At 45.8% G+C, this 19,292-nt stretch overlaps 1 protein-coding gene across 2 annotated transcripts in view; it reads left to right on the forward strand.

Moving 5' to 3' along the window:
- The window catches only part of Acly (ATP citrate lyase), a 51,340-nt gene that overhangs the window by 25,092 nt on the left and 6,956 nt on the right, over positions 1 to 19,292 (forward strand). For both annotated transcript variants that reach the window (XM_087909990.1, XM_087909991.1), the window contains 9 exons: positions 594 to 698; positions 3,692 to 3,888; positions 5,815 to 5,896; positions 7,707 to 7,817; positions 13,009 to 13,136; positions 13,747 to 13,840; positions 15,372 to 15,526; positions 18,690 to 18,840; positions 19,024 to 19,167. In XM_087909990.1, the coding sequence (XP_087766116.1) occupies positions 594 to 698; positions 3,692 to 3,888; positions 5,815 to 5,896; positions 7,707 to 7,817; positions 13,009 to 13,136; positions 13,747 to 13,840; positions 15,372 to 15,526; positions 18,690 to 18,840; positions 19,024 to 19,167 (1,167 nt within the window). The remainder of the gene's footprint in view (positions 1 to 593; positions 699 to 3,691; positions 3,889 to 5,814; positions 5,897 to 7,706; positions 7,818 to 13,008; positions 13,137 to 13,746; positions 13,841 to 15,371; positions 15,527 to 18,689; positions 18,841 to 19,023; positions 19,168 to 19,292) is intronic.

The raw sequence follows: 19,292 nt of genomic DNA on the forward strand, positions 1-19,292 counted from the left end.
CTGTTCCTCTAGCCCCATCTGGGTAGCTACGGGATCAACTTATTTCTGTTGTGCTCTGGCCACTTCCTGTAGGACAGAGAGGACTCATTGGGTACTCAGGAGGAAAGGCAGGTAGGGATCAGTTGGGTCTGAGGGTCTTGGTGAGAGAATGGAGCTGCAGACTTGCAGAGATTTGAAAGCATTTGCATCTGCTCGCGCACAGAGTCCTTGTGGCATTGGCCCGTGGAGGTTTGTTTCGGCATCCACTGCCGTGCTTTTTATTTTGTTAACACTTACTGTCTGTCTGTGTGGTGTGCATGTGGACAACCTTCAGGAGTCAGTTCTCATTCTGCTCCCTCTGTCCTTGGCATCAAACTCAGGTCATTAGGCTTGGCACCAAGTGTATTTGCCTGCTGAGCTATCTGGCTGACCCCACGCCTCTCCTTTTGAGAGGATCTGAAGTGACTAGAGTAGGCCCTCAGGCCTGTGGGAGGGAGAAGATGCATTGCATTCACCTTACTTTGTTCTTGAAACCTGAATGGGGCCCTTGGACCTAGGGCCTCATTTCTATCTAAGGTAAAATGTTCAAAGAAGGGGCTTTGTTAATCCTCTAGATCCGGACCATAGCCATCATAGCAGAAGGCATCCCTGAGGCTCTTACACGGAAGCTCATCAAGAAGGCTGATCAGAAGGGAGTGACCATCATTGGGCCAGCCACGGTGAGTGTCCACCCCAGAAATCTTCCGTAGGCTGCAGGAAGCATACTGTTTTGTTGTTTGTTTTGTGGTGGTGATTTTTGTTGTTGTTGTTGTTGTTGTTTTTTTTTTTTTTTGAGGCAGGGTTATTAACACTGATCCAAACTGGCCTGGAATTTATGGTAATTTTCTTCCTGAGCCTTGGGATTAGAGGCATGATCTACCATGCCGATAGGAAGCGCACTTCTGTTGTTATTAATAACTTTTTTTATTTGATTATACTGAATTATTTCAATCCATTTTCATTCAAGTATATAATGCACTTTGAGCAAAATCCTGGCCATGTCCTCCCTCCCCAGCCCTCATCAGGCCCCTCCTTACCTTCGACAGTCCAGTTTTTATTTACATGTCATCTGTATGTGTATGGTTTTGTGTACTCGTACAAAATCCAGAATTCACAAATGAAAGAAAGCATGCAATATTTGTGTTTCTGCAGCTGACTTAATTTACTTAGTATGATTATCTCCAGTTGTGTTCATTGCACTATAGATGACGTAATTCTATTCTTTATGGCTGAAAAAGATTTCATTGTGTGCATGTACCATATTTTCCTTGGCTATTCTTCTTGATGAACACCTAGGTTGTTTTCATAACTCCGTTATTGTGAACAGTGCAACAGTAACCACTGATGGACAAGTAAGTACCTCTGTGGTATGCTGATTTAGAGTCTGTTGGGTAACTACCCAAGTAGTGTGACTGGCTCATGTGGTAATTCTGTTTTTTATATTTTGAGGAAACTCTATACAGAGTGGAGTGGCTAGACTGGTGTACATTCTGAATGGTGGCAGCATACAGCAGTTCATCTTGTCTTCATCCTAGAAGCTCCCCTGATTTTTCTGTTACATGTATTTATTATGTGTGTATGTATGTGCACAACTGCACACACACACATGTCAAAGTACACATACAGGGTCAGAGGGCAACTTTGTGGCATTGGCTCTGTTCACCTACCATGTGGGCCCACTTACCGGGTGATCTGGCCTGATTACACACTGATCATATCAGTAACCCTCCCTTTTTATTTCTTAAGTCATTTATTTTATGATTATTGGACAGAGGGTGGTCGGGGGGGGGGGTACATGTGCCATGGTGTGCATTTGTTGATCAGAGGACGGCTCTGGTTCAGTCCTTTCACCGTGGCTTCTAGGTATTGAACTGAGATTGTCAAACTCGAGGCAAACAGTTTTATCTGCAGAGCCATCTCATTAGCCCAGACTTGTTTATTGACTATCCTGGGTTCACGTTGTGAGAAATACCTGCTGCTTTGGTAACAATTCCCAGGTAGATTTTTTTTTTTTACTTGAAATGCTAGGGATGGAACCCAGGACCATTGACACCAAGCAAGGGTACTTGCTGAGTCACACTGCCAAACCCCAGTTAGTTTTAAGTTTTATTTACTTTTTTGTTTTGTGTGTGTGTGTGTGTGTGTGTGTGTGTGTGTATGTTAGGGGTGGTTTATGATATGTATATGTGAAGCCAGAGTGAATGTCAAGGATTCTCTGTCACTCCCCCCCCCACACCCTATTCCTTTGAAGCAGGGTCTCCTCCTGAACCTGGAGCTTTCAAGTTTTGTTGGCCTCAGTGATCTTGCTGCCTCTGTCTCCTTCAGTGTTGGGGTTTCAGGAATCAGAGGATAATGCCTAACTGTTACAACACTGACTGGACCCCACTCTTTATGCTTTTGGGAGTGCTCGCCACCACCAAGTCTCTCTAGCCTCCCAGCCCCCAGTTTTTCAAGGGCTTCTTCACAGTCTTACAACTTCATAGTTAAGAGGGGCTAATGGAGCCAGGTGGTGGTGGTGCACATCTTTAATCCCAGCACTCTGGAGGCAGAGGCAGGCGGATCTCTGTGAGTTCAAAGGCAGCCTGCTCTACGGAGTGAGTTCCAGGACAGGATCCAAAGCTACATAGAGAAACCTGGTCTTGAAAACAAACCCAGAAAACAAAAACAAAACAAAATATACAAGTGGTTAATGGGAAGATACTTATTTTTAATGCTTTTGTCCTTATATGTAGCCATAATACAGTGTTTAATTATTCCTTTAATTATAAGCCAAAGCGGGGGGGGGGGCTATCCTGGGGCTTATTTTTGACTTACAGCTTCACAGTCAAAGAAATTGCTGTCATTGTTTTAACTTAGTTGTATAAAACACTGAAACTGGGGCTGGAGAGATGGCTAGGTAGTCAACAGCACTGTTGCTGTTGCAGAGGGCACAGACTGTTTCCGTCACCCGGGGGGCAGCTCACAATCTCTGTAGCCCCAGTTCAGAAGAATCTGCCACCGTCTTCTCGACTCTGCAGGCAGTGTATGCGTACGGAGCAGATAAAAATACCCATAGACATAAAATGAAAATAAATACATTTAAATAAAAGTTTGAAGCTAAGGCTGAGCGTGGTGGTGGTGGTGACACCTTTAATCTCGTACTTGGGAGCCGGAAGCAGGCAGATCTTTAGTAGTTCAAGGCTAACCTGGTCTACATAATGAGTTTCAGGCTAACCAGGGCTGCGTTGTATGATCCTGTCTCAAAAAAAAGTAGGAGCTAGAATTTTTCCCCCTGGTGCTAGTGATTCCCTGAAGGCCTCATACATGCTGGGTAAGAGGATGCTGTGTCACCATCCCTAAAACCAGGACTTTTGCGGTGGGAAAGGAGTGCTTGTGTTATAAGCAAGATGTCACTATGCACTGAGAAGCCCAGCTGTGTGGAACATCTTTGCTGGCGCTGTGACCATGAAGTAGGGGAGACAACTTAATGTTAAGTACATGAATCTAAAACTCTAGAGCCACATTTCATACGCAAATCTTGGAATATCTTCTCAGAGAGAGGAGAGGTTCTTCGTGGGTGAGTGTGATTCTTTAAGCCACTTTGCACCCAGGTCAGAGGCACAGGGCAGGTAAGGTGGGGCTTTGTGGTTCTTCCTGCACCCTGTGTTCTTAACTGCTGCTTCTGCCTCTGCAGGTTGGGGGCATCAAGCCTGGATGCTTTAAGATTGGGAATACTGGTGGGATGCTGGACAACATCCTGGCTTCCAAACTCTACCGCCCAGGCAGTGTGGCCTATGTCTCGCGTTCTGGAGGCATGTCTAACGAACTCAACAATATCATCTCGCGGACCACAGACGGTGTCTATGAGGGTGTGGCCATCGGTGGGGACAGGTAATATCTGGGAATCTTCCACAGTGACAGTGGCTGGCTGAGCAACATGCCTGAGCACTGGGCCCTAGTAAAGCTATTAAAGCTGGTAAAACAAGTCCGTTAAGTGGGGACTCCTCTTATCTCAGGACCAGAAAATAGAAGCTGTAATTGTGTTTTGAAAGCTGTCTCAGGGTTTGGATGCTGTCTGCGAGTGGGAAGGTAGGGAGAGGGAGTACAGGGGTTAAGAGACCCAGTTCTGAAGCCACAGCAAATACATTCAGATCTCAGTTTCCCAGTGGGGGCTGTATGGATAACCCTCCAGCGCCATTGCATATTAAATACATAAAATAAATGTCCTGCCTCCTGAGGTCATTGGGAGGACCAAGCAAGATCTAGTAAAGTAGCTAACAGAGGACCTAGCATTTAGTAGGTGCTCAGTAGGTGTTACTTTTAGTTAATAATAGTTATCCTCAATTTTGTTGAAGGAACTACTGCACTAGAGTAACACAGCAGTGACTGGACCACTGCACTAGAGGAACAGCAGTGACTGGACCACTGCACTAGAGGAACAGCAGTGACTGGACCACTGCACTAGAGTAACACAGCAGTGACTGGACCACTGCACTAGAGTAGCACACAGCAGTGGCTGGACCACTGCACTAGAGTAGCACACAGCAGTGGCTGGACCACTGCACTAGAGTAGCACACAGCAGTGGCTGGACCACTGCACTAGAGTAGCGCACAGCAGTGGCTGGACCACTGCACTAGAGTAGCACAGCAGTGACTGGACCACTGCACTAGAGGAACAGCAGTGGCTGGACCACTGCACTAGAGTAACACAACAGTGACTGGACCACTGCACTAGAGTAGCACACAGCAGTGGCTGGACCACTGCACTAGAGTAGCACACAGCAGTGACTGGACCACTGCACTAGAGTAGCACACAGCAGTGGCTGGACCACTGCACTAGAGTAGCACACAGCAGTGACTGGACCACTGCACTAGAGTAGCACACAGCAGTGGCTGGACCACTGCACTAGAGTAGCACACAGCAGTGGCTGGACCACTGCACTAGAGTAGCACAGCAGTGACTGGACCACTGCACTAGAGGAACAGCAGTGGCTGGACCACTGCACTAGAGTAACACAACAGTGACTGGACCACTGCACTAGAGTAGCACACAGCAGTGGCTGGACCACTGCACTAGAGTAGCACACAGCAGTGGCTGGACCACTGCACTAGAGTAGCACAGCAGTGACTGGACCACTGCACTAGAGGAACAGCAGTGGCTGGACCACTGCACTAGAGTAACACAACAGTGACTGGACCACTGCACTAGAGTAGCACACAGCAGTGGCTGGACCACTGCACTAGAGTAGCACACAGCAGTGGCTGGCACAGAAAGTCCATGATAAACATTAGCCATTGCTCCTTCTTATCACTGGAACTACTGCTGCTGGGGTTCAAAAACTTCTGGGAGATGAGTTCCCTTGCCTGTCTCTGAGACTACCAGACCCTGTCAAACTGGATGTCTGGGTGAGGAAAGCCTTGCAGGAGTTCTGAGTCAGGCAGCACCAGGGACTGGGTCCCCTCCAACCACTCTAATAGGCCACTGTGAGTTCAAGGCTAACATGGTCTACAGAGCAAGTTCCAGGACAGCCAGGGCTGTGCAGAGACTCCCACCCTCCAAAAAAAAAAAAATGCCACACAGGTGTTCTCTGGGACATCTACTCCCCAAATGAACTCTGGACTCCCCCTGTTCTGTCTCCTCCACTCCCCCAATCTGCTCCACTGGTTCCTGGCCCCTCGCATCTACCTCCACTAGCCTGGAGCTTCTGTATCTGACCTGGGCATGCAGTGTTCCTTGTATGTAGTAGGGTGATTCCCACATGTGCCCACACCTCCTGAGGCTGCCTCCTGATCCTCCGTTCTCCCGACTCTCTACAGGTACCCCGGCTCCACATTCATGGATCATGTGCTACGTTACCAGGACACTCCAGGAGTCAAGATGATTGTAGTTCTTGGGGAAGTGAGTGTTGGTGCTGTTGGTGCTTTTACGGGAAGGGTCCCCTTTTGATTATAAATGTAGTCTATGATTTGTGCTTTTAAAAATCCAAGCACAGCCTGGGGAGATGGCTCAGAGGTTAAGAGCACTGGCTCTTCTTCTGGAGGTCCTGAGTTCAATTCCCAGCAACCATATGGTGGCTCACAAACCATTTGTAATTCAATTGGGTTTCCTCTCCTGGCACGCGGACAGAACATTGTATACATAATAAATAAATAAATTTAAAAAAAGAAAAATTAAAAAAAAAATCCAAGCACTTTGACACTATATATCTTAAAGTAATAGACCTGGTGATTCATCCCTTGAGGCTCTGGGGCTTAGAGTTGGCACCATTGGCACTAAACACCAGTGTAGGAGGTACTCTTCCCTCTGCCATGGTCTCCACCTGGTGGAGAGGATAGCTGGAGAGTGAGGGCATTTTCTTTTTTAATTTTTGGATTTTTTTATTTTATTTGGTTTTTTGGAGACAGAGTTTCTCTATGTAGCCCTGGCTTTCCTAGAACTTACTCTGTAGACCAGGCTGACTTTGAACTCAGAGATCTACCTGCTTTTGCCTCCCGAGTGCTGGGATTGAAGGTGTGCACCCCCACTGCCAGCTTGATTTTTTTTTTAAATATTTATTTATTTATTATGTATACAATATTCTGTCTGTGTGTATGCCTGCATGCCAGAAGAGGGCACCAGACCCCATTACAGATGGTTGTGAGCCACCATGTGGTTGCTGGGAATTGAACTCAGGACCTTTGGAAGAGCAGGCAATGCTCTTAACCTCTGAGCCATCTCTCCAGCCCCCCCCCCGTTTTTTTTTTTTTTAAATATTATGTATTATGAATGTTTTGCCTTCGTGTCTCTGTATACCATGTGTGTGCCTCATGCCTGCAGTGATCAGAGAGGGTGCTAGATCCTCTGGAAATGGAATTGCAGGTGATTGTCAGCCACCATTTGGGTGTTAGGAACTAAACCCAAGTCTTCCAAGTCAGTAAGTGCTCTTAACTGCTGAGCCATCTCTCCAGCCTCTGCAAGGGCATTTTTAAAGTCAAGGAGAGTTGTGTAAGTCCATTTCTTACTGTTCTTCTGAACGGGTCTAATCCTATGTCATCACATACTCTGAACATCCAGAAACTTTTTTAAGACACGTATGACCTTTTTGTAATTTCTTTACACGCCTAGGATGAAGTTTTTAGGTGGAAACTAAACTTACTGTTACATAGCCCAATTTTGGTTCCCCTGAGTTTATAATCTGCTTATATGTATGTATGTATGTATGTATGTGTGTGTATGTATGTTTGTTTGTTATGTATGTATGTGTGTATGTTATGTATGTAATGAAATGGAGAAATGTTATTTCTGGCTACATCTCTTTTTTCTTTCTTTTTTTATTGATATATATATATATATATTTTTTTTTTTTTTTTTTTTCCCTCCCCTCCCTATCTCTCTCCTTCCCTTCTACCCTCTCCCATGGTCCCGGTGCTCCCAATTTACTTGGGAGATTTTGTCTTTTTCTACTTCCTATATATAGTAGATCCATGTATGTATCTCTTAGGGTCCTGTTTGTTGTCTAGGTTCTCTGGGATTGTGTATAGCATATAGCCAGCTTTTATTTTATTTCATGGGATTTGGTGGACTTTTTAACTTTTTGTTTATTGTTTAATGTTTTTGCCCTGTGTTACGTGAGCAGTTCTTCCTGCTGTAGGGCTGGGCTGGTCCTAGGAAGACTTGGAGCAGATTGCACTAACTTGTGGACCTTTTTCCATCCCCCATTTCTTTGCAGATAGGGGGCACAGAGGAATATAAGATCTGCCGGGGCATCAAAGAGGGCCGCCTCACCAAGCCAGTGGTCTGCTGGTGCATCGGGACCTGTGCCACCATGTTCTCCTCTGAGGTATGAGAGGGTCAGGCCATTATTGAGTAGAAAATGGGGTTGCAGAAGAGGGTGTCTGAGGTGAACCATCCATCATCACATTAAGCTGATAATTCCTTCAATAAGCCTGTACTGTGTGCTGACTACAAAGCCGAGCCCGAGTTCTGCTCGCCAGGAGCTCACCTCATCTGGACTCCCGCTCTGCACATTCATCAGCAGGTTCAGGCCTAGAAGAGGCACATTGAGTTCCGACACAAGGGAGGATATAGCCTCGGCTTAGACTGGAAGGCCACGGTAGGGACACTCAGTGAGAGATGGTGGAGAGGGAATTGTTCTTGATGTATTAAGGTGACATACTGGGCTTGTGAGATGACTTGGTCATCAACCCTGACCACCTGAGTGCAATCCTCAGTTTTGTAATTTTTAAAAAAGGCGACACAAGAAAGATGCCATCCAGCAGAGTTCACATGGAGGGTTTCTATGAGAGGGAATGGGAGTGAGGAGGCCAGCCTCTGGGGACAGGAGCAGCCGAAGAGAAGGGAGAGAGACAGAGAAGCAGAGAGAGAGCTGAGTGGTGGGCAGGGCCCCTTTTAAAAGGAACATCGTGAATGCGCACAGGAGGCACTCTCAGGGGCCACACTGACTGCATATCCTGTCAGGACCCCAAGGGCAGGCCAGAGCAGGTGCCAGAGTGCTGTGCTGGAGGAGAGGACCAGCTTGCTGCCCTCCACATCCACACTGCGACACTTGTTTGCCCACCCCGAAAGTAAAGATGATGTGCAATTGAGTAGTGGTGTGCTTGTGAGTCCAGCTCCTAGAGGACTGAGACAGGGGGATGATGAGCCTGTTAGAGCTGAGACAGGGGGATGATGAGCCTGTTAGAGCTGAGACGGGGGGGATGATGAGTCTGTTAGAGCTGAGACAGGGGGATGATGAGCCTGTTAGAACTGAGACAGGGGGATGATGAGTCTGTTAGAGCTGAGACGGGGGGATGATGAACTTGTTAGAACTGAGACAGGGGGATGATGAGCCTGTTAGAGCTGAGACGGGGATGATGAGCCTGTTAGAGCTGAGACAGGGGGATGATGAGCCTGTTAGAGCTGAGACAGGGGGATGATGAGCCTGTTAGAGCTGAGACAGGGGGATGATGAGTCTGTTAGAACTGAGACAGGGGGATGATGAGCCAGTAAAAGAGCTGAGACGGGGGGATGATGAGCCTCTTAGAGAGGAGTCCTGGGCTCTAGTTTAAGATGATCCCCTGTTATGATGATGGTTGATCAGATGATGATAAAAATAAAATGCAGGGGACTGGAGAGATGGCTCAGTGGTTAAGAGCATTGGCTGCTCTTCCAGAAGACGAGGGTTCAATTTCCAGCACCCACATGGCTGCTCACAACTGCCTGTAACTCCAGTTTCAGAGGATTTGACACCTTCACACCAGTGCACATACAATGAAATTAATTAAGTCATTTAAAAAAAAAAGTTAGTTCCAGAACAGCCAGGGCTACCCAGAGAAGCTGGAAAGATAACTCACTGGTTAAGGGCACTGGCAGCTCTTCCAGGGGTCCTGAGTTAATTCAGTTGAGTTTCCAGTACCACATGGAGGCTTACGACCATCTGTCTATAGTGGGATCTGATGCTCTCTTCTGGTGTAAAGTTTATACTTGCAGATAGAGCGCTTGCATACATTAAATAAAAAATAAAATGCAGGATAAAACTATTTGTCAGTCCGGATGTGGTGGTGGATGCCTTTAGCTCCAGCACTTGAGAAGCAGAGACAGACAGGTTTGCCAGCCTGTTCTATATAGTGAGTTTCAGGACAGCCAGAACTACATGGTGAGATCCTGTCTCAAGGAAACAAAACAATTTGTCAGCCAATTTATCAGCAGTGTGGAACAGCCTATGGGGTCCTCAATGGTGTACATATAGAAGGCTTGGCCTCCAAGCTTCCTGCAGCAATGCTGCTTTTGCAGTGGAGGAGGGGTAATCGAACCCAGGGCCTCACATGCTGGCAAATGCCTTACTCCTCACTTCCCTAGCCCAGCAGTGAAGCTCTTTACCTCTAAGCTCTGGTTCTCCTGCCCACCTCCAAGTGGCTGTTTGGAGGTGCACATCTCTGAACCCCATTGCTACATATCCTAGGGACCTGAATGCAAAGATGCTTTAAAGGAAGCACTAGGATAGTCCCTGCAACATTGTAATGGTGACAGATGGACACAGCCTAGTGCTCACACTGGGAGAAGAGTCATCATGCCGACTCTGTGTACTGGGAGGATGTGGTCACCATGTATATCTGTGTACTGGAAAGCGGCAGGCCTAAGAGAGTGATGCAGATCTCCACTATAGAAGGTACAGTCAGTCAGTCTTAGGACAGGGTGTTATAAAAACTTTAAATATCATGTATTTTGTGAATCTGACCTATGTGGAATTCGGTGGTGTGGAATCCTGCCCACCCTTCAGAAGTGACTGGCACAGGTTTTAAGATCAGCTCTTCGTGCACTATGACCTGGCACATCAGTTAGTGCATCTGTTCCTCCATTTGCAGAGCTGCAAAATTGGGTTTAGGATGATTTAAATGAAAGTGATTGCAGCTGAGCATTGGCTCATCAGTGTTTCAGAGGACCACAGTACGAGGCTAATAGGGGTCACATGGTAAAAAAGCAAAACAAAGACTGGGAAGATGGCTCAGTCAATGTGCAAGGATGAGTGAGTGAGTCTGGGTCCTCGGGTCCTCAGCACCCACACTCAGCACTCCTCTGTAATCCCAGAGGAGGTGAGGTGGAGGCAGGCAGATCCTTGGATTCACTGGCCAACTAGTTTAAGGTTAATTGGTGCTCTCCGGGTTCAGTGAGAGACGTCTCAAAGAATAAGGCAGAGAGTGATTAAGGGAGATATAAATTATCAGTCTCTGACATCAACATGGACATGCATGTGTGCACACATGCGTACATACACTAACAGACACATTAACATCACAGAGCCAGAACAGAAATGATTTTAAAGGTCTGGCATACTTAGGACTGTAGTGACTCTTCCTTCCAACCACTTCCTTTTTTGTTTGTTTGGTTTGTTTTGTTTTTTCGAGACAGGGTTTCTCTGTGTAGCTTTGGAGCTTGTGCTGGAACTCAGGCTGGCCTCCAACTCAGGCAGATCTGCCTGCATCTGCCTGCCTCCTGAGTGCTGGCTTTAAAGGTGTGCACCACCACCGCCCAGCTCCAACCACTTACTTGTGAAGCTGCTTCTCATTCTCCGGCCTCCTAGACCTTCCCTCACAAAGTAATTCCACTTCTCTTTGTTTCTCTCTGCCTGCTTCTCTCTGTCCTGACCATGCCAAGGATGTGTCTAAGGGGTCAGCGCCTTATTCTTTGGACCTTGCTGACACTGCCCATCGTTCGTGGGGAGTGCATGACCTTAAAGTGCTTTTAAGTTTTTAGAAGTATTTTTTTTTTTAAATTCCCGTATGACACTACAAGGTTATACAAATCTTGACTAATACAGTGACTGTCAGTTGATCTTGAACTCTTGAGCAGGTCAGTCTCTTAATTTCAGAGAGGGGAATGTCCACTAATTGGCACACCGGAGGCAGCTGCTGGATGAAATAGTGAAGAGCTGGGAACTATGGCTGGAGAGCTAACCCTGACTGTTCTGCCCAGGTTCAGTTTCCAACAACTGCATGACTCCTGACGGCCCTCTCTAACTCCAGTTATGGGGTCATGCTGCCCTCTTCTGGCCACTGCATGCAAGTGGTACACTTATTTACATGCAGGTTAAATAAATACTCATATATATATATATATATATATATATATATATATATATATTTAAAATAAAGAATCTTTTAAAAAAAAGACAAACTAGAAATGGGGCCTTGTTAAAGAGGCACTTTTACAAGTATGGTTCTCAAAACACAGTTTTCAAAGTAAACACCCAGCTCATTGGAGAGAGTGCTGTTTTAAGACAGGGGAATGCTGTCTGTGTATTCTTTTTCCCCTTTAGAAACTTGGGTTTTTTGAGAAATCCAAAATTTAAAGATGTGAGCAGTCAGATGTGAAGCTGAGGTGGAATTGCTAGAGCCCTGGAATTCAAGGTCAACCCACACCCAGCAGCTGGGGGGAGGGGGGGTGTCTCTCCTGAAAAAAAAAAATCCTGCTTAACTTTCCAGCCCCAGAGTTTCTGAGTACAGAATCTGCCCCTCCCAACCATCCACCCAGGCAGGCAGCGGAAGTCCTACAGAGAAGGCATTGTTAGTCTTTTTAACAAACCTCAGTGCTGAAGCCTCTTTTGATCATTTAAATCTGCAAGAAAATAGACTGGGACCAAAACTGCCTGGATTCCAAAGCTACCACGCATCACCTGTGTGACTGTGGACAGTTACTTAGTCCTCGAGGAAACCTAGTAGGCTCTAGAAAGATCATCAGATGAGGGGGCTGTTAGAAGGTGCTTGGTGCCGGGGAGCATGGGTCGTACAGATTGTGTGCTAGTACAGCTGCTCACCGTGTTCAGTCCTAAGTCAGAGTTTATACCAGCTGACTTAATTTCTTAATTAATAAATTAATCTAATTTCAGTAGATTAATTTATTTCCCCAATTGCTTGATTCCCATCTAGCTCTTTAAAAAAAATATTACACTTAGTGTGAGATGCGAGTCTGTGTGTGGTGACCTACGTATGAGGGTAAAAGGACAGCTTGTAGGAGTCAGCTCTTTCCACTATTGTCGGGCTTGGGGGCAGGCACTTTTACCCACTGAGCCATCTTGCTGTCCCCCACAGAGCTGTTTGATGGTTTTCTCTCCCCTCGTGTTCGTCTTTCACTGGATACACACCTTCCTCCGAGCTATGGCCAGAGAGAAGCAGCAGCTGCTCACTGTTCTACAGGGATGTGAAGCCGACTTCTTAAACAGCTTGACGTCTCTGCTTCCACGTGAGCTCAGCTCACGGCTGTAGCTTCACTTGTTGCTGAGCGCTAAGCCTCCTTCCCATCCCTCTGGCTGCTGCCCCAGGGATACCAAACATGGCTCATATGAAGAGGATGATCCTGGAGTTGGACTAACAGTCTTGTATCCTGCCCCCAATACACATTGTGCATGTATCATGGAGCGTGCGTGAAGCATTTGGCACAGGCCACTCTGTCATCAGTGCTAATGTTTCCCAGGAGCCTTTGTCCTTCATGGAGGAGTAACAAGCCCACTAAAGCTGCTGTTCTCTGCTTCCCAGGTCCAGTTTGGTCATGCTGGAGCTTGTGCCAACCAGGCTTCTGAAACTGCAGTAGCCAAGAACCAGGCCTTGAAGGAGGCAGGAGTGTTTGTGCCCCGAAGCTTCGATGAACTTGGAGAAATCATTCAGTAAGTAGTGGGCAGGATGTGGTCTCTCCACCTCTCCTGGTCCTTCCTAGGGACAACAGCCCCCTGGCACAGGAGCGTCCAGATACTCTTGGTTCCGCTTGGGTGCTAATGCACCGTAGGGAAAACCATCCTTTTCTCAGCCTTTTTCTGTTTTAGTTTAAGAGCATCAGGACCAGGCCAGTCAGGACGGTCATTTGGTTCCTGAGGCTGTCTGCTTGGCTTGTTGTTGGCGGTCGTAAATGAAAGAGACATGGGGGCTTGGCCGTGTTTAAAAGGTGTCATCCTGAGTGTCACTTTTGATTATTGATAGAGTTACTGGACGTTCACATTCTATTTTTACCTCTTGAACCTGCCTTGGCTGTTCCTGTCTCTCTTCCTATTGCCCCCAGATTCAGCTTCCTATGAAGCCTCACCCAGAGAAGGAGCACTAAAGGGGTGGGAGCAAGAATAGTCTGGGCTGTAAGTGTTTTCATTTAGCTCTTGGGATCCAGCTGGTAAGAGTAGGGTCCTGACAACTGAAGAAGCCTGCAGTGTCTGGGATGGAGCCTAGAATAACAATATCTACCTGAACAATGACATCTTCTGCCTCTCCCTGCCCCTCCCCCCCCAGGTCCGTGTATGAAGATCTTGTGGCCAAAGGAGCCATTGTACCTGCTCAGGAAGTGCCACCTCCTACAGTGCCCATGGACTACTCTTGGGCCAGGGTAAGTGTCATCATGGGTGCCCCTTGGAGGGCTAAGGTAAATTGTTGTTTTTGTGGATTTTGTTTGTTTGGTGGTGGTGGTTGTTTTAATTTTGTCTTGTTTTTGTTTTTAAGACATGATCTCCACAGTCCTAAAACTTGTTGTGTAGACCAGGTTAGCCTCAAAACTCAGAGATTGCCTGCCTCTGCCTTCTGGGTGCTGGGATTAGAGGCTTGTGCTACCTACCATGCCCAGCTCTAAGTTGGTGAATTTTTTTTTAAATATTTATTTATTATGTATACAATATTCTGTCTGTGTATATGCCTGAAGGCCAGAAGAGGGCACCAGACCTCATTACAGATGGTTGTGAGCCACCATGTGGTTGCTGGGAATTGAACTCAGGACCTTTGGAAGAGCAGGCAATGCTCTTAACCCCTGAGCCATCTCTCCAGCCCTAAGTTGGTGAATTTTAAGGCGATTGGGTTTTAGCTCCTGGAATCCAGACCTCTTCCAAACTATTTAGAGCAGCCATGCCCAGCTTCTCCATCAGAGAAACATGAGAAAACTCTCTGGTTACCTCTTGGATCCCACGCACTGTATGCTAGAGCTGTCCCCACTTTTATTTCCAGGTCAGGTGACAGAATGGGCAGTATGACCCACATGTGTTTTACCTGATGTCAGGAGTCAACTTTAGGTGCTTGGAGCCAGCATTCAGGAGGAGAGGCAGGAGGGTCAAAGTTCATGGTCATCCTCTGGCTACATAGAGAGTTTTGAGACCAACCTGGGGTACATGATATCCTGTCTCAAAAAAAGGGAAAGTGTTGGTGCCTCGTGAACCAGCAATTTTATGTCTGGACAGCTACTTCTAAGAAATGCTTTCCTAGGACAGTACAAAGGAATATATCTAAGGATTTTACTTAGTGTTGTTGATCGCGGGAGATTTTCAGGAGATGGTGATATATTTTTTGACTAGGTGCCACATAGCACTTAGAAGGAGCTAGCTAGATTGTCCATGTACAGACATTAATAGATCTTAGATCCATTAAGTAAAAGGCACATTATGGACAAGCTTGCTAAGTAGTCCTGGCAGTCCTGAAACTAGTTGTGTAGACCTGCTGGATTTGAAATTAGTGATCTACCAGCCTCTGCCTCCAGAGTGTTGGGATTAAAGATGTGTACCACTATGCCAAGCCTCTAATTTTTTTTGTTTGTTTGTTTGGTTGGTTGGTTGGTTTGGTTTTTCAAGATACAGTTTCTCTGTGTATTCCTGGCTATCCTGAAACTTGCTCTGTAGACCAGGGTGAGCTCGAACTCAGGGATCTCCCTGCCTCTGCCTCCTGGGTGCTGGGATTAAAGGTGTGCACCATTACACCTTGCTGGCCACTGCTTGTTGAAAAGAGTTTCTCTCTGGGTATTTATTGCTGCTTGACTTTCAGAGTGGCCAATACTTTCCTGGGACATTTTTGTTCTGAGAGCATAGATAGCTATCTTGGAAAAAAAGTGTCTGATGGTCACCATAATCCTATGTCTCTTTGTCCCTGTGTCTGCTTAGGAACTGGGTTTGATCCGCAAACCTGCCTCATTCATGACCAGCATCTGTGATGAGCGAGGACAGGAGCTCATTTATGCAGGCATGCCCATCACTGAGGTCTTCAAGGAAGAGATGGGCATTGGTGGCGTCCTTGGTCTCCTCTGGTTCCAGAGAAGGTGAGGCATGATGGGCAGGGGTGGTAGGAAGTAACGCAGTAGTGACGTGGTTACTTCCTCTTGGCAAATTTTTTTGTCTCTCATCAGCCTGAATTGTAGATGTATGTGTTTTCCATCACTCCTAAGGTTAGTCTTCCCTTGAGGCTGACAGCTGGCCAAGGCAGCAGACGTGGCCGCACAGCACTGGACAGATCTTCATGTGGAAGCCTTGGGTTCTGTCCTGCCTTTGTCTGCAGAAGTGCTGCAGCCATGGTCTAGGCCTTTCCTGGACAAACTCAGGTGTAGCACCTGAGCAGGTTTCTCTGTGTACTTTTGCACCCCCAGTTTGCAGACTTGGCCCTTGATCATTAGTGGGTAGATTGATACTACAGGATGTGTGGGGCGGGATAGCAGGCGTGTGGAGAGACATAGCTGCAGGTCCAGACCAAATCCTGTAGCAGATGCTCATGCTGAGCATCACGGCGTCTTAAACTTTCTTCGCTGGTAACCCCTTTCGCCCACTTTTTTTTTTTTTAACCTTTTTTTCATCTTTTTGAAATAGAGTTTCACTATGTGCAACAGGCTGGCCTCAAGAGATCCATCATCTCTGCCTCCCATATGCTGGGCTTAAAGGAGTGCACCACTATACCCAGCCTAGCCCATAAAGTTTTTCTGTAATTCCAGGTGTATAGATTTATAAAATGGGTATACAAATCAAATATACTGATAATGAATTTATTATAAAACAGTTATTGTCGGACATACGGTACAGAGGAAAGGTAACCACATGGCAGAATGTAGATTAATAAAAACCGGTTAATTTAAGTTATAAGAGCTAGTTGTGGGTAGTCCTAAAGTAAGGCCAGTAATTATAAGTCTCCGTGTCATTATTTGCGAGCTTGTGGTCCCAAAAAAGAAAAGTCCAATTATAACTTATCAGCATGAGGGTTAAATAGTAATGCGCTAAGTGTCAATAAATGGTGCTCTAGCAAAGCTTGAAAAGCGCTCTTAGCTTTTGTTAAGTATTTAAACAAATGTATGTTAAACAAAATTGTCTTTATCAGGTGATATTAATTGGGTCTGAAAATGAGCGTGCAGCTGCTTCTACTTCTTTGGTATTTAGACTAGTTCAGCGTAAATCTTTTATAATCCTTACATTAGTTTCCTCTATTTGTGTTTTTAAATATAATTGTTGTGAATTTATAAGCAAAGCAGTAACCTTAAAAAAAATTCTCTGCTATATGTATAGTTTTACCACTCGTTAAAGACAAGAACAAGTTTATATACTCATGAGATAATTTGCTTGTTTAGACAAGAACAAGTTTATATACTCATGAGATAATTTGCTTGTTTATTTTTGTATAAAGAATTCAGTCTTAGCCTGGGGAGATGACTCAGTTGGTAACAGCACTTACTGTGATAGCCAAAGGCTCTGAATTCGAATCCCTAGCTGGGTGTAGTTGCATTATCCTGTAGCCCTAGTGCTGGGAGATAGGGCATATGTGGGGGATCCCAGGAGCTCACTGGCTAGCCGGTCTTAACTGAAATGGTGAGCTTCTGGTTCAATGAGAGACCCTGCCTCGAAAAACAAGGTGATGGCAGGGTGTGGTGGTACACACAACACACACATACACTTTAATCCCAGCAGAGGCGAGGATAGGATAGCCAAGGCTACATAGTGAGACAATCTCAATAAGCAAACAATCAAATAAGGTACAGAGCCATTAAGAAAATCACCCAACCAACATATACTTCTGGCATCCTCATGCATGTGCATACCCCACATGCACACACAAACTGATTAAATCTTGGCTGCATGTCTAATGGTACAGGATATGGGACCTCTTTAGTGTTTTCAGAGTTGAAATCAGTATTTTGATTTTATGGTTGTCAATGTTTAGAACACCACTTTGGATGACTGTTTACTACCAAATGGCGAAAGTATGTTCAGGACTATTAGCACAGTCGGTAGAGCATGAGACTCTTAATCTCAGGTTTGATTGCCAAATGTGGCACTATTAATAAAAATTCAGAGACAGATATTGGGGTTCAACCTGAAGACCAAAAAAGCAAAGCAGCCAGCCACTGACTCTTACCTCGACCTCAGTCCACAGATGGTGATCCTGCCTCCAGGAAACCTCCAAATGAGACAGACTGAGAGCTGTCTCCTCCTGTCTTATAATCCTCTCTAGTTCTAGAATTAAAGGCGTGCACCATTACTACCTGGTTTTTATGGCAAGCTAGTGTGGCTACTGGGATTAAAGGTGTGTGTCCTTGCTGCCTGGTCTGTAAGGCTGGCCAGTGTCGCTGTTTTACTTTTCTGATCCTCAGGCAAGCTTTATTTATTAAAATACACATGAAATGACACTCAGAAATTGTTGGAAATTCCATCTTAATCCCAAACTAAAATTGATTTAACAACTTTTTATGAAACTCAAGCAACAATTTTTAAAGTCAAACATTTTGACATAACACAATGCAAAGTTACGCTCGTTGGTATTTATATACTAGGGATGATGGGAGAAAAATATTAAATGTCTCTTTTCCATATTTAAAAGTATATTTTCTCTCTTGTTTTTTTTTTTTGTTTTTTTGAGACAGTGTTTCTCTGTAGCCCTGGCTGTCCTAAAACTAGCTCTGTCGACCAGCTTGACCTCAAACTCAGAAAGATCTGCCTGCCTCTGCCTCCAAAGTGTTGTTATTAAAGGCATGAACCAACACCGCCAGGCATATATACCTCTTAAGGGGGGAAGAAAGTTCTTATCTGTATAGTGAAAACAGCAGTTCATGATGTTTCACAACCTCAAGTCAGAGCCAAGGGTTTCAGGCAGCATTTGTTGGTGTCGCACAGTAGGGCAGCATGTGCACAGCACAGTGTGTGAATTATGTATTCAGAACTAAGACTGCAATGATGTCATGAGGAGCAACATGGGCAAGCACTGCCGATTCATTGCAATTTGATTGGAATTTTGGTCGCTGAACATTCAGAAACCTTTTATGGACAGAAAGATAGTTCGGTGATTAACATCGTATTCTGCACTGTTTGATAACTGCGGGAATCAGGAGTAGTTTTACTTGGAATTGGCAGTAGAATCAGGCTGTGGAAACAAGTGTGCTCTTGTCATAATAGCTCCCAGACTTTGTTCCAACTCTTCTTCCTGCCCCTCTGTATGCCCTCCTCTAGGTTGCCCAAGTATTCCTGCCAGTTCATTGAGATGTGTCTGATGGTGACAGCTGATCACGGACCAGCTGTCTCTGGGGCCCACAACACCATCATCTGTGCTCGGGCTGGAAAGGACCTGGTCTCCAGCCTCACATCAGGGCTGCTCACTATTGTAAGTCTGCTCTTGCTGCAAGGTAACAACTCTGGTGTCATGCTGCCTCAGTGCAGCAGGCTCCTTTTAGGAGCCCCTGGGTATAAATGTCCAGACCAGATGCTGTTCCAGGCATCCTGGGTTGGTTTGCAAGGCTAGGAAAACCATCACACTCAGGGCAGTGTGGGTTTGTTTCTCCTGCAGGGAGATCGATTTGGGGGTGCCTTGGATGCAGCAGCGAAGATGTTCAGTAAAGCGTTTGACAGCGGCATTATTCCCATGGAATTTGTGAACAAGATGAAGAAGGAGGGAAAACTGATCATGGGCATTGGCCACCGAGTAAAGTCGGTGAGTTGTTCCTGCTAAAGTCTGTGGAATGGGTAGTGACAAGAGATGTCAGCTGAGTAGAAACACTTGGGCCTGGAGAGATGGCGTCACAGTTAAGAGTGCTTGCTGCTCTTAAAAGAGGACCT

This window comes from Myodes glareolus, chromosome 9, assembly GCF_982192425.1.
Source record: "Myodes glareolus chromosome 9, mMyoGla1.1, whole genome shotgun sequence".
Taxonomy (NCBI): Eukaryota; Metazoa; Chordata; class Mammalia; order Rodentia; family Cricetidae; genus Myodes; species Myodes glareolus.